This window comes from Brachyhypopomus gauderio, unplaced genomic scaffold (assembly GCF_052324685.1).
Source record: "Brachyhypopomus gauderio isolate BG-103 unplaced genomic scaffold, BGAUD_0.2 sc47, whole genome shotgun sequence".
Lineage (NCBI taxonomy): Eukaryota > Metazoa > Chordata > Actinopteri > Gymnotiformes > Hypopomidae > Brachyhypopomus > Brachyhypopomus gauderio.
The window spans coordinates 1,385,227-1,409,163 of NW_027506873.1; the positions used below are offsets into that span (position 1 = coordinate 1,385,227).

The window sequence follows — 23,937 nt, forward strand, 5'->3', positions numbered from 1 at the left end:
CGCACTCTTACTGCTCTTACTCCCCTTCCACGCACTCTTACTGCTCTTACTCCCCTTCCACGCACTCTTACTGCTCTTACTCCCCTTCCACGCACTCTTACTGCTCTTACTCCCCTTCCACACACTCTTACTGCTCATACTCCCCTTCCACGCACTCTTACTGCTCATACTCCCCTTCCACGCACTCTTACTGCTCTTATTCCCCTTCCACACACTCTTACTGCTCTTACTCCCCTTCCACGCACTCTTACTGCTCTTATTCCCCTTCCACGCACTCTTACTGCTCTTACTCCCCTTCCACGCACTCTTACTGCTCTTACTCCCCTTCCACGCACTCTTACTGCTCTTACTCCCCTTCCACGCACTCTTACTGCTCTTACTCCCCTTCCACGCACTCTTACTGCTCTTACTCCCCTTCCACGCACTCTTACTGCTCTTACTCCCCTTCCACGCACTCTTACTGCTCTTACTCCCCTTCCACGCACTCCTACTGCTCTTACTCCCCTTCCACGCACTCTTACTGCTCTTACTCCCCTTCCACGCACTCTTACTGCTCTTACTCCCCTTCCACGCACTCTTACTGCTCTTACTCCCCTTCCACGCACTCTTACTGCTCTTACTCCCCTTCCACACACTCTTACTGCTCTTACTCCCCTTCCACGCACTCTTACTGCTCTTACTTCCCTTCCACGCACTCTTACTGCTCTTACTCCCCTTCCACACACTCTTACTGCTCTTACTCCCCTTCCACACACTCCTACTGCTCTTCTTACTTCTGGCTGTTGATCCTGGTCATTTCTTTGTGGATCTTCCATTGTTAGAAATTGTAGAACTGTGTTTTGCTTACAGTAGTCTATATATGCTTGCCAAATGAAGGTTCATGAGATGCACCTTAGAGTAGTTTCAGAAAACTGCTTGATAATTAGTTGATCTAGAGTATCAAACACTCCCCTTCATTAGTAAAAGTCATAATTCAGCTGAGAGCTAATCATCAGTTCAAACAATATTTACAAAAAAGTCTACTAGAAGTGTATAAAATCGGCTTATTATGTCCTGACAACTGGCTTAACTATTTTGATTATAATGATGTATACAATGAACTAATGGCTAACTGTTTTGGTGGGGTAGGTCAGTTTAGTAGAGAAAAGTATAATATATTATGATTTGCATGACAAAAGTGATTAAGAATTTGGGAAACAGACGACAGTTGTACAGAATCATTTGCTATAGTGCTCGACATAATTTGCTGTTTGTATAAAGGAGTGATAAATGACAATTTGATGTGCACAAGTGACTAGATGATGCGCAAATTGAACAAGTAGTTTTAAGAAATCTAATTCTGATCTGAGAAATGTTCCAAAGAGACTGAGAAAAACTGTAATATATCAATATATTGTAACGCACCGCTTTTAATGACCAGTAATGTCAACGGCGTTGTAACGACAGGAAAAGTAATTAATTATATTATCCCGTTACTGACAAAATGACGCCGTTACATAACGCCATTATTTTTAACGCTGTTATTTGCAACACTGCTGATATCACAGCTGACCACATGACTAAGTATTTTGACTGTCTTGGTCATAGGCAATGGCACACAGACTAAATATTCTGATGGCACTGACAAATTGACTGACCTAATATTTGCTTTTGGGGCAAAACCAAAGAATTTAGAGTGAAGTTTCTGCTTTTGCATGTACTGTATTTCATTGAGTTTTGCTGTTTGCACTAACTGTTTTGAGAAATGCACTAGTTGTGATGCCAATGTAAATCATGATGTGAGAAATGAACCAAATCGACTGAGAAAAACTGTAGTACTCTTATTTAATACACTTATCATAATCACTAACATTCTTAAATATTACTGCAGAGGAAGCTCTGGCAATTTGTAATTTTACAGTCCAGGAGAATGAAAAGGAAGCTTTAAAGTCTTTTTTATTAATAGACCAATGTATGCATATGCTTTTGTGTCAAGCCATATACATTAACATACCATTGTGAACGTAGTGTTATCTGGGGTCTCAAACACTAGCATGCAGTGTGGGGACACAGAAAGGCAGATTAGGCAGTGCCCTTTATGTAGCACCTCATTTTTACACAGTGTATTCTTTCACTCCAAAATCCGCTGAGCTTGTTGAGTCTTGTCCTTGGCAGCGACTGCTCAGCTGTCCATCAAGGCTTCTGGCCCTGACTGTGGAGAGGCAACAATGTCGAATGTTTTGCACCTGTTCTTTCGGATTACTGGTCTGAATGTGTCAGTGCATTGAATAGGAATTGTCCACATAGTTGGCCCTCTGGTCAAGGTGTATATATAGTACAGTAAGAAAGAGTGCAACAACAAGGCAACTTCCAAGATCTCCTTGTGTCAATGCTTACATTGCCATATACTGTACATATGTATGACAGATCAACATAAATTTGCATGCGTTTTATATTATAACAAAGAAGAATCAGACAGGAACCATTGGTAATCTGTGTGCCTAATGAGTTCCATTGTTCCCTATTTTAACACCACCACACAAATAGCAGCATTGTGCACTAATAGCAATATTGCATACTAATAACACATTAGCTGCTTTTTCTGCGGGTGGCATTTAAGAGATGATTCATTTTATATCTATACGGCACAGTAATGAGAAGTGTAGGCACTGTGCAGTATGAGAAGTGAAGATTAAAAAGACTTTGTTTGACATTTATCTGGACGCATATGTTCAGGCATCCATCTTGAGTATTCTCATTCACAACATAACCTAATTATACAGTGTGATGCTGAATTCCCTGTCTGTCTCGTGTCGTGCTCTTTTGTGCTATGTCTGTTTTGAAAGTGTGTGTGTCTGTATAAAAGCAGTGCTTGTTTTTAGTGGGCTGTTGTGTGCACTTGCTTTTCTGCCTCTAACAGCTGTGCAGGCACAAATTATAGGTCCACCTGGGCAGATGTGAGCATGTGTTTGATGTCTACAGCAGGACAAAGCGCCAACATCAGAACTCCACACCCTTTGAACTGCTCACCAGCTGCACAATCACCAGAGCCTCCATCATAAGGAGCTATTGAGTTATCTTGGTGGCCACATAATCAGCTATGTGGGTGTTGATTGGTTCGAATTGCTTCATGCAAAAGCAGCTCGGTATCAGCTAGGCCTATATTACACTACCCAGCTCAGTATCAGCTAGGCCTGTATTACACTACCCAGCTCAGTATCAACTAGGCCTGTATCACACTACCCAGCTCAGTATCAGCTATGCCTTTCTCTGCACTACCCAGCATGCATGTATTTTTTGGGCTGCGAGAGTTGGACCTAGTTTGTGTCACTGAGGACAGTTTGTCTTGTGCTTTTTCTTTTGTATATGTTGAGTGCTCTTCAAAATGCCACTAAACTGGGTTTTTAGTTCTGAAGAATCCTGTTACTGTATGTGAAAATCTGATGTTTAGGAAATGTCATCTGTGAGGTACAAGGCCAGATTTTCACGTGTATCAGACACTATATGGAATAATTGTTCAAAGATTTTGTGTATTTGTTTTGTGGAGGTTTTGTGAAATGAATCTTATTACTAGATTAAGTATTTTGCCATATAAGGTATAAAAAGTAATGTATAGTATTGACCATTGAAAGTCTCTCGCTATTGTCTAATCATAGTATGTTATACTAGAATTCCAATAATTTACTTCATAATATGCTGAATAAAAGAACAATATATTCGTTGTTGTATTGTCTGAGGGAGTGTGTCTTTTATAATATTTGTGCTAAGATAAATCATTCCATATATAGAGACCTTTTTGCAGCCCAGTACCTATCAAGCATTGTGATACAGTGACAGTGAAGGTCAGAACTGACATCTATTTTCAGAGACACAGGATGCTTTGGCCAGCTGTGCAATTTACAGTTTTTTACGACTGCTAACATCCTTTTGTCCAATCTGTAGTCACATTTGCAAAACTCTAAACACAGTGAACACAACATCAGTCTTCAGTGGCTATACAATTAGCACAATTCATGTTGTGTTTGCACAAAATGCTGTCATTTAACATGTTTCTGCAATGCTTACATTTTCTATACACACAGCATATCAAGAATGAAAACCTAAGATTCAAAACCTTAAAAATCATGCATAAAATGTAAAGGTCAGCAAAAACAAAGGCAGGTGAAAAGCTATTACTGTAATACACATGTTTTGCACATACAGATCAGTGAAATAAAATGCAGTACATTAATGTACTGAGTCATTACCAGATCAAATATCACAATTTGTCCTGCAATCTCAAGTGCTGGTTTGGTCCTTCACAAATCCCAGATTGATTCCTATAACAGTGATCTCCTTCTTTCGTTTTTGAATGAACTCTACCAACAACTGGTTCCAGAAGTAGAAAGGTAACAGGTTGGGGAAACACAAGGACATTTGTGTTGGGACAATGTAGCATTCCACCATTCTCACTCACAGTCATCACCAGGGTACCCGCGGGTCCTTAAAAAGTCTTAAAATGTCTTAAATTTAGTTTTCCATATTCAAGGCCTAAAAATGTCTGGAATTTTATGAGGGGAGGCATTAAATTATTATAAGTGTGTGTTGTTCAGTTGTTCTGGCGCGATTGCAGAAAAAAAACGCTCCAGGGTCCTAGTGCTAGATTCCTAGCGTTGGAGTATACGGCCTCAACAACGTCAACAATTTTCGTTCGCCAACCCCCCCCCCCCCCCCGTCAACGATGTGGAACACACCTGCATCCCCAGTAATAGTATTATTTTCTCTTGTGAGAGGTATTAAAAAGGTCTTAAAAGTCATTGAATTTGAGATTTAAAAATGTGCAGATACCCTGCATCACAAACTGGTTTATATACCATCCAAAAAATGATGTCCCTTTTCCTCTTGCCCTACTCGTCTTTCCTCAACCCCACTGAGGAAATGTTTTAAGTCTGGAGGTGGAAGGTGTATGATCATCGGCCCCTTGACCAAATGTCCCTTCTGGATGCAATGGATGCCGGCTGCTGAGGCATACTAAGCGTTTCTATCCCAGGTGCATGGCCAGGGCCAACATCAGATGTGATGTGGATGAAAACATTTGGCCAACTGCTGAAGACAGTTAACTGTAGATTACACCTAATAAGACGTTACATGTTCATTTTTGTATTATCCGGGTCCGGGTCGTGTAGCCTAAGCAAAAAGGCCCAGGTTTCCCTCTCCCTAGCTACCTCTTCTAGCTCTTCTGGGGGGATACTGAGGCATCCCAGGACAGCCGAGATATATAATCTCTCCAATGTGTCCTGGGTCTTCCCCAATCTCATTCTTTCGGTCACTACCCAGAGCTTGTGACCATAGGTAAGTCAGAACATAGATTGACCATTAAAGCTTTGCCTTTTAGCTCAGATTTCTCTTCACCACAACAGTCAGGTACAGCGTCCGCAATACTGCAGCCGCAGCACCAATCCACCTGTCAATTTCTTGTTCCATCCTTCCCTCACTTGTGAAGAAGAACCGAGATACTTGAACTCCTCCACTTGAGGCAAGGACTCACTCCCGACCCAGAAAGGGCACTCCACCCTTGTCCGACAGAGTACCATGTGAGGAAACCATGTTAGATCAATCCAGTGAGGATTTCAGTCAATCCTGTGAGGGCTTGTGTCCAACCAGAATCAGTGCTTCTATTCTCACCATTTTTGTGCTTCATCACTGTAGATTTGAATAATTATTGTGTGTTTCTTGTTTGTTTTTTTGGAGTCAATCACTATACATAATCAGCAAACTAGTAGTGAGTATGTTAACAGGCTTGGTGTAAGAACGTCATGGTAGGCCAAGCCAGCCCCGCAGGGGAGCCGCCCACTCCACTTCACTCCACCTCCCGTTCACTCCCACAGTCTAATTCACCCACTTATTTGCACCTATCCCTCATCAGCCTTACACCCTAATTTAAGCCCACAAGACCTGCAAGTCTGTTCCTTGTGTCTTCAGGAGTAAGCCTACTCGTGACGTCTTCTGCTGCAACTCTTCCCTAAAGCCAAGTTTAGTGACTCTGCGCCTTCTGCGCTTTGTGTTGCCTCACGTCGTTTATGTGTCCACACTGAAGCATGTGACCAGGGGACCCCTCAGGGACGAGGAGGAGTCTGGGCCTCCTCCCCCTAGGATGCTGGAAGGCGGATTTGTATAAAGTAAGGATGCTATTGGACTCACCCCGGCAAGGGAAGAGCTTACAGCATCTGAAGAGAGATGCTGGATCACACTGATCTTCTCATTCCACCGAGAGCACTCCGACCGCCCAGCATGGATATTAATGAAACCACGGCACTGTATACCGCGTCTGCTGCTGCTGGCACCCCGTCACAGTAATGCTTGATCAAAGTACTACTTCAGAGTCTTCAGTATCTTTTATGCACAACCACTACAAGCAGGAATATTACAATTACTGAGCAAAACCTCATAGGAAAAATGGGGGTTTATCTGAAGTTGCTGAGTCACCCATTCTGCACACTATCCGACGATCTGGGTCATCCTCCGCCGTTGGCTGCAGCATCTGGATTTTGTAGGGGGGTATTTATGAGTGGACAAAATTCACTTATATGAGGCCTGGCTAAGCCCACATTCAAGAGGCTGACGACAAGTGCTGTGGTGCGGGCTGCGGTGCGGGAATGAGCAGTGGCGGACTTAGAAATTTGGGGGCTCAAGGCGAATTTACCTAGGGGGCCCATCAACATTAATATGCGAGAAATAAGTCAGCTAGTCAGGGGGCCCCTACAGTGGGCTGCAGTGGGAGGGGCCCAAGGCAGTTGCCTAGCCACGCCTCTATGCAAAGACCACCTCTGGGAATGAGAACAGTGTTTGCTCTTGTTACATTCATAGTGTTTTTTATTTTACAGCTTTTGTTTATTGGCGACCTGCTTCTTATAATTTAGGAAGAATTTTGAACTTCAGTATAAAGGAGGACAAGGAGTCCTAGAGTGATGATCATGCCCCACAGAGCCTGGATCTAAACATCAGCAGGTCTGTCTGGGATTACAGGAAGAGACAAAGATTTAAGCAAGCCTTCATCTATAGAACACCTGTGGGTAGTTCTCCTAGATGTCTGGAACAACCTCCCTTCTGAGATCCTTCAGTAACTGTGTTAGTGAACCTATAAAACATGTATACTGTTCTGAAGGCAAAGTAGTCACAACAAATATTGATTTGATGTAGCTTTCTCTTTTGTTCCATCACTTTTTATTAATTGACAAACTATTATCAATTCTATTTTTGAAAGCATTCATATTGTGCAACATCTTTCCATTTTACATTTGCACAGCACTACACATACGAGAGACCTTCAAAGCTTTTGCTGCAGAACAGTTGTGATTCCACAGTGATTTCATTGCAAGAACCTTTAAGGGCATGGGGCTTCTCATTAATGCATTAAGCTTAAAACCATCTGTTACTTATTTAAAAGCCCTCTGTGGGGAAATTACCAGGGTGAATGGCCAATGCATCAATACCTCTTTAGTCTTGGTCACAAAGGCCATTGGCAAGGTCACTATTATGATGCTACATGTTGACTTTTTTTGTTTTTTATAAAGTATTTAAGAATTTATTCCACAATCAGAGGACTATATAGAAGTATGTGAGGACAAAGCACAGGCCTGTCTGTATACCCACACGTAAATACAAATGTAAATGACTTTGGTAATGACATCCATTTAATCACATTTAATCACAAGTAGGTTTCCTGGAATGTCTGAGTTTGTAGAAACATTAAGGTGTTCCTCACCTGTAGACTTGTCAGACCAGAGTTTTTGGTAGAAGGGCCCCAGGAAGCAGTATGTGGTGGGTTGCAGGACACTGCAAGACATGTTTGGCTGTAGTTTATCGGGAAACGATCACCCCATTCTGTATTTGGTTACTTGCTTGCTTAACTGATGTTTGCTACACACACTGACACATTAAGGAGCCCCACCCCTGCTTTTAACAGAACTTGCATAAAACGTGAGAGCAGTGCGAGTCCAGTTTGTATAAATATAGTCTTGCAATAACCGTATGCCACAAATGGCAGTTTAAAAGGATGGGATGAACTTTTTGAAAAGCTGTCAAACCCCACACTGTGTAGCTAAATGGGCTTTATTTTATACTTCACATACATCATTAATTACATGCTTCAGCTATTTGTGGACATGTCAGGCAGCACCACTCAATTAAATAATTAATTATGAGATATTTGCTGCCCAAGAACCTTCTAAGTGAAAGAACTATGATGTCAAAGAAAATGGCTTATAAACAATAACTTTTTCGATGCATTCAGGACATTTCACTTTTATCAGTGGTTCATACAGATGAATTGTCACAAATATTCCAATATTTCTTACCCTTCCATTAATATTCACCATTCACCAGTCACAAATGGTATATTTTCAACAAAAATACACAGTACAGCAGGGTTGAATAATCTGAAAAGTGAAAATACTGACTGGGCATGACCCACATATTGATTTCAGGTATAGTGAACGGTAACAAATTACTTTAGAGTATTTTTGGCAACCAGTGGTTTTAATGGCGGTGTGAATTTAGATCCTAAATTAATGTTTTTAAAAATCATGTTGCACAGAATGTAAGGAAATAAAGTAAAGTCAGTATAACCCAAAGTACAAGCCACAAGAATGGATGACTTGCTCCATCCACTTCAGAAATGTTAATATGGTATTAATAATTCTACTAAAAGCAGAAACAGCATCCATTGAACTGTGAAAGCACAACTGTTGTGTGCCACCTAGTGGTAACTTGATTAAATGCTGTTAAAGAACAGTAAACAGTACTTTTAATACTGGTTACTTGTGAATGAGCTCAAATTAATTAAAGCAACACAGATACACTTTAATTATAAAAGTCAAAGATGGGCTTTACTAATCGATACGAGCTATTTAACCTATTATCCATCAATGGAATGGAAAGTTGGCAATGAATTTCTAAAATTTCATTCCTTAAATTCAACTGTAAGAAAGTTTTGAAATTCATCCAGAATTTAATTATTTTTGATATATTGACTGAACTAGACAAAAAAATAAAAAGCTCATAGACAGTTAATGGCAGTTGTTACAGTCTCATGCCAATGCAGTTTCCACTTACCACATACCACAATTTCCTATTACCACTGTAAACAAATCTTGTTGTAAACGTGTGCAGGTTTTTCCTGTTAACACACTGGCAATGCCGTAAATGAAAATGTTGACACACATTTCAAGCAGTTAAGCTCGTTTCAGGAATCTCGCATCATTATTTGGGCCCTGTGAGTCACAGGCCCTTATAATCGACCTCAATCACCTCCCCTCATACCGCATGCCCGAGCTTACAGTTATCCAGGAAAGAAAAAGAAAATAAATTAAAAAAATAAAACAAAGGGAAAAATAAGAACGGTTGCGATTAGGTTATTTAAACCTAAACAAAACTGCAGGATCTATTTGTTTATGCCGTGCTTTACAGTACAAATCTGAGAAGAAAGACAACTCCTGCATAAAAGAGGCTTCAAATCATGACGTCTCACCACTCGTCAAGCCTGGGAGTGGGACACAGTTATTTTGCTCATCTGTCTAACCACTCACGCTAATGCAAAACCCAGCACTATTGTCTCGCGTTGAACTTGAAGGAAGTGGCCCGATAGAGGGAAGTAAAGAGCTGCTCTAGTCGCTGACGTCCTTCAGAAGTGGAGTCCTTCCATTGTCCGGCGTGCTGGAGTCTACTTCTGTGCAGGTCTGGTGCGTGCTTATACTGTTCATCTACGAATAAGCAAATGAAAAAAAGTGTTAGATAATACATTTACAAGAGGATATCATGCATACTGTCACGTGTCCAAATATGCAGATAATTCCTGTTGGCTTGTGTAAGCTGTGCCCCCCCCCCCTTAAATGAAAGCTACGCCACTGTTCGGAATTGTAACAGGTCAATAATAAACGACAAATGTATTTTTAAATTCATATACGTAAAATAAACGGTTACGTAATAATATTAAAGCAACGCAAATTATGCACCGTCGAGTCTGATCCTTTACATTATCAACTTTGTACACGTACGTGTTACAATATTACATTCAGAAATACAAACATTTGCATATTCAAATTATTTCATATATAACTTCAATACCGATGTTTGAATATATTTGTATAAGCCTTTATAAATAGTGGATATGCAGTTAGGTCAGGCTTGAACGCTGGGGCGGATCCGCCATATTGTGAGGTACGCTAAAAAGTAGGCTATAGGGTTAACTCTCCGTGTGAAAGTACCAACACGTGAGCACCACGTAAAATGTACAAACACGAATGTAGTAGAGTGTTTCATGACTTAAACAAGTGCTATTTAAAAAGTAAAGCAGCCTGCTATATGCAATCCACGGCCAAACAAAAGATACGGACTTATCTGTGGTGGCACCGATGCACCCTCACATCAACAATACTGAAATCGTGTACATGATTACATTTATTTTGGTTTAGGTTCAACAAATACTGCAAGTACAACAATCATCTGTATTTGCTCAAACCAAAGCCCTCCTCAGATTTTAACATTTTTACTTTTACTATCAAAAGTTTGAATGGGACCTCCAACATGCGCCCTTAACGTTTTTTAGAAAATCTTGATTCGTTGACTAGGTAAGGATGTTTCATGCAAAGCATAAAAAAATTTAAAGCATTATTTTAAGAAAATGTTGGAGGACTGACACGTTAACGTTCATTCATTAAATCGCTCGTACGCGTTCTCGCAGCGTGCACTGTAATAGTAACAACGGGCCACCGACTTATGCATGTTATATGATCATACTGTTGAATTTTATGCAACTTAAGTAAACATATTCTCACGGTACGACAAACTGGAATGTGATTCACACTAAGCACATCGATAGAAACCGCTACTGTTAGCTAATGCATTTATAGGCTAATTGTATACGTTAATTTGTCAAACATCTCTTAGATGTCTTAGATTCAGTGTATAAAAAATTGTGGATGTCTACTTGTTCTTTTTTAAGTGAGGTTTTTAAAAGTCAATGATGCTCGGTTAGGATACTTTTGCCGCTAAAATACGCATTTAAATCATGACAACACAAAAACGTTCGAAGACATGCTCAAGTCGAAGGAAAACAAATATAGTAATGAGGCAAAAACGAACAAATGAGCGTACCTCACAATATGGCGACATCAACAATACAACGGTACATATGATAATCCACACTTTCAAAAAACATACGTTTTAAACTATACGTTTATCTGGTAAAGTGGGCAATGAGTTGTTTTTTTTTTTTTTACCTCATAGGTACATCTGTTATTTATATATAAAAGGCATCCTAATAAAAATGTGAAACTTCATAAACACTCAAGAAAATGTCAATTAATTCTTATTGCTTATCAAATTTTTAGCTACTGCATGCACAATGCATTGCATTTTTAACTGATTTGTCCATAGAGGGAACCAGGACCTAAAAAACTATATATACAGAGAAATATTCCCACTGTTAAAAGAATGTACAATGGGAGAACTCTTTGGGTGCTTTTGGGTGAGCCAAAGAGCAGTGCCCTTGCGTTCAGCTCATGAGGACCAAAGCTGTCGTGCTACGACTGGATGGCAGACAGGATTAGGGAAGCGTCGGGCTTTGAATGTGAGAAGCTCAGTCTGCCCATGCCAGAAGCTGAAGAACGAGCTGGTGAAACACTTATGGTGCAGTGACTTCAGTGATCATTTGGAGGGGGGAGAAAGATGCAACTGTGTGTTAGCTTGAGTGTCTGCTTTCGTAGCCTGTAACTAGAAGAAATTGAAGAGGAGGCATATAAAAAAAAAAAAAAAAAAACCTACCTGAGTCTCATGTTTTTCACTCTGCCCCTCTTTAGTACCTTGGTGTTTTTGTGTCTTTTACCCTTTCCTAAAAGAATAATCAGACCTCGTTTAACAATCTGGTGGGTAGATGTCATTTTGACTGGTCTTGTGGTTGATCATTGTGAAACCTGATAACAGTTTATTTGATTACATAATTGATGAGTGACACTGGGAGAATTCAGCTGTGCTTCTTAAGTAGCAGCGAGTGATTAGAGGGTGCCACAGGAGCCTCGGAGATGTGTGTAGAAAGTGGGAATTTGACACGAACAGAAGCTTGGAAAGCATTAAAGGTCATTAAAGATCATCAAAGGTCATGCAGAGACTAATGACATGCAAGAGAGTGTTTCCATCCAATTATCTTGTGCTTTGTTGCACAGTAGTATAAGGCTTCCCAGTCAACTCCTCAGGAGGCCCTCAGCTAGCTGCATTTCATCTAGAAGCCAGTTCTCCACACAGTTCACTTGTTGGTTAGCATGTGTGCCTCTCAGCATTAGGGTCTTGAGTTTGTGTCCCTATCCTGGTGAAGCTTCTGTGTTCTCCTTGTGGATTTCCTCTGGAGTCTCTCGTTTCCTCCCATAGTCCAAAACCATAGAGGTTAGGTAAAAATTGGCTTCCATAAAAATTGTCCTGGTGTGAGTATGTGTGAATGACTGTATGCCTGGCATCCCAGTGATAGATGGTTCTCTGTCCTGGATGGTGTCCTCTCTCTCCTTCCTGCGGATGATGTCGTCCCCCAGGGGCTGAGGTTTCCATCTGAGACAATGCTGTAGTAATGTGTAATGTATGCTGTGTAATTGGCTGCCACTTCTCACTGGTGTGTTGACTGGATGTAAAAGTGTTGTGTAGTGTGTACTTAGGTCCTGAGACAGGTGCTATATAATATAATTCAGAACCAGATTTGTAAGAACACTGAAGGCCTGCTTGCATGAGGACTGGACTGGATAGCACTTGAAATATGAAAACAATGAAAAAACCTATTCGAATTTAATGTGACCACCCAGGACTTCATTTGGTCAGGTATGTCCCAGTGAAATGGATGGCAGGCAAATCTTGGAATATGAATGAATCAAAATATTAGCATTTAAATTAATGATTTGGTTGGATTGACTTTTCAAAATAAAAGCTGACCCCTTTGTCTTCTGTGACTCCAAATGCCCCTCCTTTCTTGGCTATCTGTAAAAAATATTTTGCAACTCTTTCCGTGCTTCAAAAGGAACAACGTAGCATGCACTTGCAGTTGTGGAAAAACAGGAACTCTGACAGAACAGTAACACTGAAGTGGAACTAGAGGTGTTTATGCACAACAAATAACACTAGCTTTAAAAAGATAGGTGTTCATGGACGTGTATGGTCTGGAGGGTGTGAATGAAAGAAAATAATAACAATAATAATAAGTTTCTCTCTACTTGTAAACTTACCAGCCCGAGAACAAAACCCAAACCCAATAACATACCTTTTCACTCACTCGCAAAATCATGGCCCCTACGATGCATCCTAGTCCGAACCCAATGAGGATGTACTGTGCATACTCCATCACCATAGGCAATGTCACCAGGTTCATACGAAACATATTGAGCATAGGACCATCAATGTTGCCCCTCTGGGAAAGAGGAAAGATTAAGACATGCCACGGACATCTGCATGAATGCACGAGTAAAGAAAGTAATTACACTTGTTTCCTAAGATATATTATTCACCATATGGGTTTACAACCAAAGACAAATCAGCTAGACAAAATAATGATAAGATCATTTATATTTTAGGGTAATCTAATTATTTTCTTCATGAAAACAATGCGACTTACCTCTTCAAACCAAATCATTGGCATAACCACTTCAGCTATATTGCCAGTTTCCCTAAAAAAAAAGTTGCTGAGTTCAGTACAGTAAAGCTAACTCACTAAAGGTCAGCATTCAGATTAAAGCTAACTCACTAAAAGTCAGCATTCAGAAATGTCCCCTACAACTCAGGCTAATGACCAATGTCAGATTAAAGTCAATTCACTAATGGTCAGCATTCAGAGCTGTCCCACACAGCATCATGACCAATGTCAGATTAAAGCTAACTCACTAAAGGTCAGCTTTCAGATTAAAGCTAACTCACTAAAGGTCAGCTTTCAGAGCTGTCACCTATGACGCCTAATGAACAATGACAGATTAAAGACAAATGCTGTGAATGTGAACAGAAGCAGCACAGCGCACTGGGATGGCGTACTTACGTTATTCCTGGTACTTGTTTTATGAACAGGCTAAGCTGAAGCTTGACGGACACATTCATGGGTATACCGGTTTCCTATGAAACAAGAACACCATTGCATTGAAAGACATGAAGTACATGCTCTGTAAGTACAAGTTTGGGCTAGGTTGGAAGGCCCTCCCTGTCTCGCAATGTTGTGGTAGCCAATCAGGTGCCTGCTAGCCCATGTGATGGACCTGTTGGTTGGTTCTCTCCAAAAAAAAAAAAAAAAAAAGCTAATTCCAAAAGCTAGTATGAAGTTCACTGGGTTAAATTCCAAATATAAAACTTCAACCAAGATGCTGTCAGAGTCAGGGGTTAGTGCCGAAACCCTGATTGAGACAAACAATATAATGTTTTGTAAAATATAAGACAACAGGAGTAGAAACTACTTAGTTGGTAAACTACTGACAAAGATTTATGTCCTAAAGGCCTTCCAATACTACATCACACTTTGCACTACGGATGATGGTAAAATAAAGGCTTTACTTGTTATATATAAACCTCAGAACTTAACTGAAGGGAACTGTTGAAATGTTTTTCCAGGTTTGCTTTGGGTGAACAAGAGTATTAGTTTCATGATTAAAGAAACTAAGCCCATATTTACAAAAGTTATATCAATGCCCAATGCTTCATTCAAACTTGATTATACAAGAGTATATGGGTTATTAACTGCAAAGCCTTGTTAATGTACATGCCCAGGCATATGTATAAAACAGTCAAAGTTTTTCTATTGAGGATTAATTAATAAAGGCTGTCATCTTACAAGTAAATCCTTCACAAATATAATCTAACATATGCAGGCAAATAATGAAACATGCATGAGCAGGACAAGGTCTAATTCACGATTACACAATTTGCTGTGATCCAGTTTAGTCATGAGGAGCTGTGTTCTCTCTGCTAATGACAACTCAGACATTATCTTATCACATTATTATCTGTGGCAAAAGGCTGTTTGAGTCAGCCATGGACTATGAGGTATACAACAGTCAAGTCACTGCAAAATGCTGAAATATCATGCCAGCCAATAATAAGTCATACTGGAATGAAAATGCATTAAAATTCCTAAAAAATCTGATCATAACATGTGGGTCTACTACTTTTAATGATATTGCACGATGCAGTGAATAACTATAATATTACGTTTAATCACTTATAGAGACAAGATTTAGAATATTTATTTACCTGATTCAACAGATTGGAATCAGAAGCTAAGAGAGCAAAGTTTACAAGATTACTCAGTCCGATCAGAATGGTCAATCCTCAGAATACTCAGTGTGTTTATTATAATGGGCCTGTGCTTTTGAGGGAACAAAAACAACGCATGAAGGATATGATAACCTCAATTATAGCACATTGCTTAAGGCAACTTTCAATTAGTTTATCAGATGCCCCTATTGTTCAGGCAGTTAACTGTAAAACATTAACAATACATTATGGATTCAAAGTAAGCCTAACTCACAGGCATCACAAAAAAAATCTATATTTTCAGTCTCCACAGTTTGGTCAATAAAACAATAAGAAGGAGTTGTTGAACCAACGTCAGCAATTTAAAGTTGAATTTTATGGGATGTTAATAGAACCAATTTAGATAACAGCTTTTATGGCCAGATTTAAAGATAAAGCACTTAAGAGTTAAGATTTCTTAAGTCATAACTCCACTTGAGAGAACCTTGAGTGAAACGGCTTTAGAAGCCAATATCCTTAATCACATGAATGCTCAAGGGACAACTTACTGACACCTCAGAATATGCATTTTCCCAAATCAAACAGACCACCTCTTCTAAATGATTAATCTCCCCCTTACTAAGAAGCAGTAGCTACAATATGTTGTTGAATCACCATGTGAAATAAGCCCCTTTCAAGCCTGTTGAGTCCCATAAACTCAGAGGAGAACATCTAGTTCTTGTAACTCTGCCAGGATGCAGCTCTGACTGCTGCACAGTGATGTAAACAGTGAGGGAGGCTACTGTCCTTCCTTCCTCTGTGGACAAACGACTGCTTGCAGGGTAGCTGGGATTTGAAGTTTTTAACAGATTGCATCTCAAAGCTTACGGTGCAATCTCCAGTAGCAGTATTATTTTTGCTGGTTATAAGACTTAATAAAAAATAAGAGGACATTGTTTCTCCAAATGTTCATGGAGAGCATTCATATGTGTGGTTTGTGTACATCTTGTGTGTGTGTTGTTCTTACTGGATGTATGTCAATAAAGAGTCCATGGGCTTCCTCATTAGGGCTCAGTCCATTCACAGTGTCTAGCAAGGCTGGGTCAGCATTGTAGAAGTGGGGGTGGGAGAGGAACACAGGTGTTTCTGGAAGGAACATCACAAATGTCTGACATTTAGTCTTGAAGATTTCTAAAGCCACATACCATTAAACAGTAATTGACAGTAGACTATATATAAAACAGCCGCTGAAGGTGCCTCAAGATATGCTAAGTGCAGCAACAACTTCTCAGCTTGATTGGGAATTTGATGCTTTTTTGCCAATTTAGTGATGAACTATAGTGCTGCTCTGTTGATAAATATACAAAGAAGGTCCAATGTTAGACACAGAAACTAGAAACTGAGCTCAACATTTTGAGTGCAAAGGGTTTACCCTTCAGAGGCCGAATCAGAATGTGGCTTTGGTTCAATGTGGCTGTGTAGAGCCGGGCATCTACTGTTCTGTCTGTGCATAATGTAAGGGGTAAGTAGGAAGACACTCACTGTGCCTGCAGCTGCTGACATTAAGAAGCCCAGACTGTCTGCAGGGACAGAAGCCTTCGTTTGGATGGTAATCAGAGCCATTGGCAAAGAGGGTCTTTGGGGCCACAAAGTGAAACACAGGGATTCCACTCACTATCCCTGGCCTCTCGAACACAAGCTCCATTGACCTGAAAAACATCATGGCTGTCAATTCTCCATAAAAAGATGCTTTTCCAATGTCTCAATTTTATAAGGGATGGCTTCACAAATCAGGAGAATTTTCCAACAAACTTATACCCAATACCTACAAACTTGATTTATCCAGTTTTACCTCCTGAATTTAGTTAGGTTAAACAAATGTGGCAAGTAACACACTGTAACAATGACATGCCTGGGCATTTTTATGTGTAGTGTTTAACCCTGCAGGGTCTCTGCATGGAGACGGTACCTGCAGGCGTCTGGACTGTAAAATGGGAGGGTGGATTCTGTAGTCATGAATGGGGGCCACATCTGACCTGCTGTCCCATTGATCATGTTACACTGGTCAGAATTCCAGTACGTCACCTGATACATTACAAAAAACGAAAACGCTATTTGATTGGTTGTCAATTGATTGTAAATTGACTAAATGAAACAGAGCTTATGATCTTGTGAAAATGTTGCTGTTAGACTGCACTTGGATCTCACATTCTGCATGCCATTCCAAGAGTCAACTCTGTGAACTTTCCTGATGTCATCTTGGCCAGTGAAGACGGTGAACAGTCCAGTGTTGGAGTTGTTAAACTGTAATCGGACAAAGATAAAAGCTCTAAGATAAAAGATTATCTCACTACATGATCTAAAATGTGTAAAATGGAAGTCTAAACTACACTGCTCAAAAAAAGTAAGGGAACACTTAAACAACACAATGTAACTCCAAGTCAACAACACTTCTGTGAAACCAACCTGGGGTGAGTTTCCCGAAACGTTCGTAGCGCTAAGTACTTCGTAACCTCGGACGTTTCATATGAGGTTACAAAGTACTTAGCGCAACGAACGTTTCGGGAAACCCACCCCTGTTCAGTAAGTAAGCAACATTGATTGTGAATCAATTTCACCTGCTGTTATGCAAACGGAACAGACAATAGGTAGAAATGAGAGGCAATTAACAAGACACCCCCTATAAAGGAGTGGTTCTGCAGGTGGAGACCACAGACCTTTTCTCTGTTCTCATCCTTTCTGGCTGATGTTTTGGTCACTTTGGTATTTTGTCAGTTCCCTCACCATAGAGGGAGCATGATGCTGTGTCTACAACCCACAGAAGTTGCTCAGGTAGTGCAGCTCATCCAGTATGGCACATCAATGTGAGCTGCAGCAAGAAGGTTGCTGTGTCTGTCAGCAGTGTGCAGAGCATGGAGCAGCACACCAGGAGACATGGACGGGGCTGTAGGAGGGCAACAACCCTGAAGCAGGACCACCAGCTCCTCTTTTGTGCAAGGAGGAACAGGAGGAACAGTGCCAGAGCCCTCCAGCAGGCCACTAATATCCATGTTTCTGCTCAAACTGTCAGAAACAGACTCCACGAGGGCTGAATGAGGACCCGACATCCACATGTGGGACTTGTGCTTACAGCCCAACACCGTGAAAGGCGATTGGCATTTGCCAGAGGACAACAAGATTGGTAGATTCGCCATTGGTGCCCTGTGCTCTTCATGGATGAGATCAGGTTCACACTGAGCACATGACAGAGTCTGGAGACGCTGTGGAGAACGTTCTGCTGCCTGCAACATCCTCCAGCATGACCGGTTTGTGGGTCAGTAATGGTGTGGGGAGGCATTTCTTTGGAGGCCCGCACAGACCTCCATGTGTGAGCCAGAGGTAGCCTGACTGCCATTAGGTACCGAGATGAGATCCTCAGACCCATTGTGAGACCATATGCTGGTGCAGTGGGCCCTGGGTTCCTTCTGATGCATGACAATGCTAGGCCTCATGTGGCCTTGTGTGTCACCAGTTCCTGCATGATGAAGGCATTGATGCTATGGACTGGCCTGCCCGTTCCCCAGACCTGAATCCAGTCGAGCACATCTGGGACATCATCCTCCAACGCCACGTTATACCACAGACTGTCCAGGAGTTGACTGACGCTTTAATCCAGGACTGGGAAGAGATTCCTCAGAACATCCACTGCCTCATCAGGAGCATGTCCAGGTGTTGTAGGGAGGTCTCATCAGGAGCATGCCCAGGTGTTGTAGGGAGGTCTCATCAGGAGCATGCCCAGGTGTTGTAGGGAGGTCTCATCAGGAGCATGCCCAGGTGTTGTAGGGAGGTCATACAGGCACGTGGAGGCCACACACACTACTGAGTCTCATTTTAACTTGTCTTGAAGAATTTCCACTGAAGTTGAATCAGCCTGTCATTTGATTTTCCACTTTGATTTTGAATATGATTCCAAATCCAGACTTCCATGGGATAATAATATTGATTTACATTGATAATTTTTGCAACGGATTCCACTTTGTAATAAATAAAGATTTTCAACTGGAATATTTTATTAATTGAGATCTAGTATGTTATTTTAGTGTTCCCTTTATTTTTTGAGCAGTATAATTTAAACTATATGAAAAAAGTTTACATGCCATTTAGTAAGTGATTACACAAGATGTTAGATTTGTAGCGACTGCTGTGAACACACAATTGTATCTTTACCAACCTCAGCAAACAGCCCAAACTTCCCTTTGACAGGCACCATGTCAGGAAAAAAAGTGGTGAGGAAGTCCACCAGCTTGCTGTCGTAGCCCCATAAGAGCTCTCCTACGGTTTTAGTCACAAACGGCCCCTCTTTGAACATTTTGAAGGTAGCGCTCATCATCATACGCACTGCAGTCGGCATTTTCTCCATCATCACCGATGACCCCTAAAGCCAGCAGTCCAACAGGCATGAGGAAGAAACACCAGGGAATGAAACACTGCTAATTGATTACAGCTCTCAAATGTACATTCAAAACATCTGTCAGATGCTCCTTATGCAGAATAACTTACATATTTGCTACTATGGCAGTACAGGTACTCTTGTCAGTAATCGTACATGTACTTCTAACCTCTGTGTTGTTTGCTCTACGTGCTCTGCTAGATGTGCTTCAGCAGCTTGGAGATGTCAGTTGGCATAGAACATGCCAAACAGTCCAATTCAGATTTTAATTATTGACAGCCACTCAATTTTTGGGTGTGAAGCCACTCAACATTTGGGTGTGAAGTGTTATTAAAAAATGTTTCACACTACACTTTCACCACCTTTGAACAGCAGACAAAAGGTAATTTAAAATGTCTTACCAGCACTAACATGTTTGGGATGGTGACTACATCAGACTCACTGCCTGCAGACATACTCTCCTCAAAGAAATACTGACGATATTCAAGAAATGACACCGTGTTGTTGGCATGGAACGTGATATTGTCTTTCAAACGTTTCTCACTGAAATAAAGCAAACCAAGAACTGGACTTAAAAAAAGACTTGGTGGCTTTAAGATCCATCACCTTGCATAACCTGCCTTTGCTTCAAAACAGCCAGCTTTAACATCTGCACATAAAACACAGCTCAGCATTTGCATAAAAATGTCACAGTGAGGCACGTGTTTGAAATTCCTAAAGATTGCAAAAACAACACACTGTTTGAGATGAACTGTGAAAAGGGGCTTCCTCAAATGTAGATCACATGTCTGTTATACAAACCAGAAAACCACAATTGAGATGTAAGAAAGAAGCTATGGATATATCCTTGAAAATATCTTGGTGCTCTGAGGATCTCCACCACAGGTGAAACAGGCGAATTCACTTTCAATATTTGTTTCAGTATAACTAAATAAATATCTAAAAATGTAATATGTAATCAGAACCCTGGAAGCTGTATTTTAAAATGTGCGTATGGCAATGACAACCCAAACTTTCTATATCATCAAAGTGTTTGTCACATTCTGGATTATTTACTAAAGCACTATTCCATCACTTGCAATTACAATCCACACTTTCATTTACAATCCATTCACGTCCTTCCCCAGTGTCTAGCAAACAATTACATTTCCTCTAATGCTCTTTGTAAAGCAGTGTCCTACCTAAAGGTAGGGGCTGAGTTTTTGACCTGAACTACAAGACGGATTTGATGCAGATATCTACATAGACATCCATAGATATATGCAGACATATATATTTAAAGGTCATTTCCTGTTATCCCAAATATCCCTGCAGTGGGATATCCTGCTAGTACAATACTGTTTGATTGTAGTCTGTAATGAGATGGTCTTGTGGAATAAGAGTTTGACAGTTTATCATGAAGTATTACAATGCCAGATGCCAAATACTTAACATCCATATTATAATATGGAATAATAATGCATACGGAAAGTGGTTATAAATTACTTGAGATGGAGAGAGAGAGAAAGAGAGAGAGAGAGAGATATCTTGTGAGCTTGTCATCCATGGATATGTAGCTTTGTCTGCTCTGAACATATTGTCCCATATGGTTTCACTCAGGATGAAATTAGGTTGAAGCCGTAGAACCCGGTTTATGGTCACAATTGGGCCTAATAACTGTGTGAAAGGAATGTCATTGGAAAGAAATGACTAAAAATAAACATCTTATGAACATGAATATGTATCAATAGAGTGATTATTGGGTTTTAGGGTGGGGGGAGGATTTGTGATATTTGTGAGGAAAAAAATTTACATCTTTAGATTTCTTTCTCAATTAAATTAGAATGTGTAAATATAATAATATAATAGAATAATAAGTCTACATTGGGAAAACCATTTAAATAAAATTTCTTCTTTTGGGGGCAACCATAGCACCACGGACGTAATTTTGGGGGGGGACGGGGGGGACGTCCCCCCCACTTTTTCAAAAGCCGGCTTTGGTCCCCCCCAGTTTTTACGGTTAAAACCAAATATTTAAATAGCGACGAATCTATGTCCACCCCACTTTTGAAATCAAAATTACATCCATGCATAGCACTTATGGTTGACAGCAAACTTCAAAAGCAAAATAACTTCAAAGTTCTTTCTTGTTCCACAGTGCTATGATGACGCATCTATCATAATCTAATGATAGATTATGCCCAGACAGGTTAAATTAGAAGAAGAATGCTTAGTTAAGTCAACACAGACACAAGTACAGGCAAAGAAAGTAATAAATGAGATTTGCTTAGTACTTTCCCACATCTGTGTGAGTAGACAACAATGAACACACCCACAGAGGGAACTTGGGTTTAAGAATAATGACTAGAGCTATAGGACACAAATAGCAATTAATATCATTACTATTAATATCATTAAATAGCAATTAAGATAGAATATAAATTCATTGTGAAATACATATTTTAATTTTTTTATATAAACAATGCTGGTGTACCTCGTACCCAACATGCACACACTGCTCTACGTATTATGTATGCACTGACAAAAAGTTGCCAAGTTGGCAATAAAATCATTTATAAGACAAAAATGATAATGATGCATTCCTGTATACACAAACCCATGACAGAACAGGTATCAGGGTACCTTACTTCAGAACAATGCTTCACAGCAGCGATGATGAACGCAATGCTACACACCTGTACACATAAGATGATGAACGCAATGCTACACACCTGTACACATAAGATGATGAACGCAATGCTACACACCTGTACACATAAGATGATGAACGCAATGCTACACACCTGTACACATAGGGACCTCGTTGCTCAACCATGGGCTTCTCTCCCGCCAAAATCTCATTAGGGTTTAGGACGTTGAATAAGTATATGCTCATGAAAAATGGTACAGGAATGTCCTTCCACATGGTATAGAAGAGCTCATTTTGGGGGTTTATCTGTGTATTCTGTGAAACAATTAAGCAATGAAAGACAGACAATGTACAGATAAAGAAGAAACTGCATTTATTTATTTAAAGAAAGCAATAGCCTGGCTATATATTTTTGTTGCATTTCATATTTGATACGTTACCGCAGTGACTAAATGCAAGATGAATGTTTCTACAATGGCCAAATTACAACCAACAAATATAAATGACAGTCGGAATAGTTGATATAATTTGCACCAGTTGTCTTCAATTCCTAATTAGGCTTTCGCTTGCATCACGAAAGAGGTCTTAATAGTTTAAAATAATTGAAAATAATTATATAGGAACAGATATTATAATAATAGCCGTATAATTCATTTTATTTACTTATAATAATAATAATAATAATTCTATAAAGGTAAATAAAATATGTTTGATTTCCCAAAGTGACGCCTCTTGTGTCGTAGTTTTTTTAATCCAGGCTTCAAATACTTGTAAAGTGTAAAGTAAGCTACGAAAAAGTGATCCTGCTGGTTGGTGTCCAAGGATCCTTCCAACCTTTAGCAACCAACCTACCTTTACTATTTGTTCGTCGATAACAACTGGTCCCACGAATACGAGAACAGTCCCGAAAACAAGCGTCAAAATCCCCACGATTAAAAGTCCAATTGCTATTTTAGACTTTACTATCGCCATAACAATTTGGCATAGAAACTAAAAAAATTGTAGTTAAAATTGCCAGATAGCTTGAGCGTCTGCAGGCAATCATTTACACTGAACAAGATAACACTGATTGTGTGCGAGCTACCTACTCCTTCTTTAATGTATGCTTGTTCAGTCAGCAAATACTGGAATTCGAAGGTCCGACTTTCAAAGCCATACTCAGATATGACAGCTGGCTCTTTTGTAAGAGTCTAAGTCTAAGACTTTGTCAGGTGGGAGGCATGTTTACTAACTACATCATGGCTCCACCCATCAAACCAATGGCTTCTGGGGGTTGCAGTTAAAGGCACAGGACATCAGTGGCTGTAAAGACTCCGCATGTAGTATTTCAAACATATGTCTGATAACAGTAAGGCTACAGAAAAGGATACTTAAAAGAGCTTACACACTGTTAACTTTCAATAACGCAGTTGAACGCCTACAGAATAGTCGAAGGCTATTTTAAATGTACCACAATGCCACGTGTGAGGTTGCGGTGTATCAAAAACTACAACCCATCCTAAGCAACCTTAAATTTGTATAGCATTCGGGACTTGATAGCTTCGGTGTTTTCTTCCTATGTTAACCTTGCTGCGTAGCTGGCCTCCAATTTATTTAAACTAAATACAACAAAGGGTATAAAAATGAGTGCCGTAGCTGGTCCGAGTAAGAAGCCTAAAACCTACCACTTCATACA

General features: G+C 40.2%; 2 protein-coding genes across 12 annotated transcripts in view; one reads left to right on the plus strand and one right to left on the minus strand.

Annotated features, from left to right (window-relative positions):
* tacr1b (tachykinin receptor 1b) overlaps positions 1-3,680 on the plus strand; it is a 29,471-nt gene extending 25,791 nt beyond the window's left edge. For 2 of the 3 annotated variants that reach the window (XM_076986518.1, XM_076986519.1), the window contains one exon: positions 2,962-3,680. In XM_076986518.1, the coding sequence (XP_076842633.1) occupies positions 2,962-3,041 (80 nt within the window). In that variant the 3' untranslated portion in view covers positions 3,042-3,680. Of the gene's footprint in view, positions 1-2,899 lie in introns of all 3 variants that reach the window. The other variant, XM_076986520.1, reaches the window with a different exon arrangement.
* A 4,376-nt stretch (positions 3,681-8,056) lies between these two features.
* Positions 8,057-23,488, minus strand: scarb1 (scavenger receptor class B, member 1). Of its 9 annotated transcripts, XR_013124290.1 has the most exons (15): positions 23,115-23,488; positions 22,417-22,577; positions 20,035-20,176; positions 19,415-19,618; positions 17,413-17,508; positions 17,174-17,289; positions 16,747-16,913; positions 16,232-16,350; positions 14,021-14,094; positions 13,607-13,658; positions 13,256-13,402; positions 12,931-12,975; positions 11,782-11,848; positions 10,084-11,655; positions 8,057-9,719 (listed from the first exon to the last, which is right to left on the minus strand). XR_013124290.1 is itself a non-coding variant. In XM_076986538.1 (14 exons), exons 1-13 carry the CDS (start codon positions 23,232-23,234, stop codon positions 11,813-11,815), a joined length of 1,467 nt encoding a protein of 488 aa, XP_076842653.1. In that variant the 5' UTR covers positions 23,235-23,488; the 3' UTR covers positions 8,057-9,719; positions 11,782-11,812. The 9 variants fall into 9 exon arrangements, 7 of the variants coding, with proteins under 7 accessions (XP_076842653.1, XP_076842651.1, XP_076842654.1 ...); XR_013124291.1 differs by lacking the exon at positions 12,931-12,975; XM_076986538.1 differs by lacking the exon at positions 10,084-11,655 and having other exon boundaries at positions 13,268-13,402.
* Positions 23,489-23,937: the final 449 nt, after the last annotated feature.

Bases quoted from the DNA above. Each gene is read 5' to 3' on its own strand.
- scarb1 (XM_076986533.1), bottom strand. From the start codon at position 23,234: ATGGCGATAGTAAAGTCTAAAATAGCAATTGGACTTTTAATCGTGGGG. The intron at 17,509-19,414 runs GTTGGTAAAGAT...GTCCGATTACAG, and splicing joins AGTTTGGGCTGTTTGCTGAG to TTTAACAACTCCAACACTGG. The intron at 16,351-16,746 runs GTGAGTGTCTTC...TGTTCCTTCCAG, and splicing joins TGTCAGCAGCTGCAGGCACA to AAACACCTGTGTTCCTCTCC.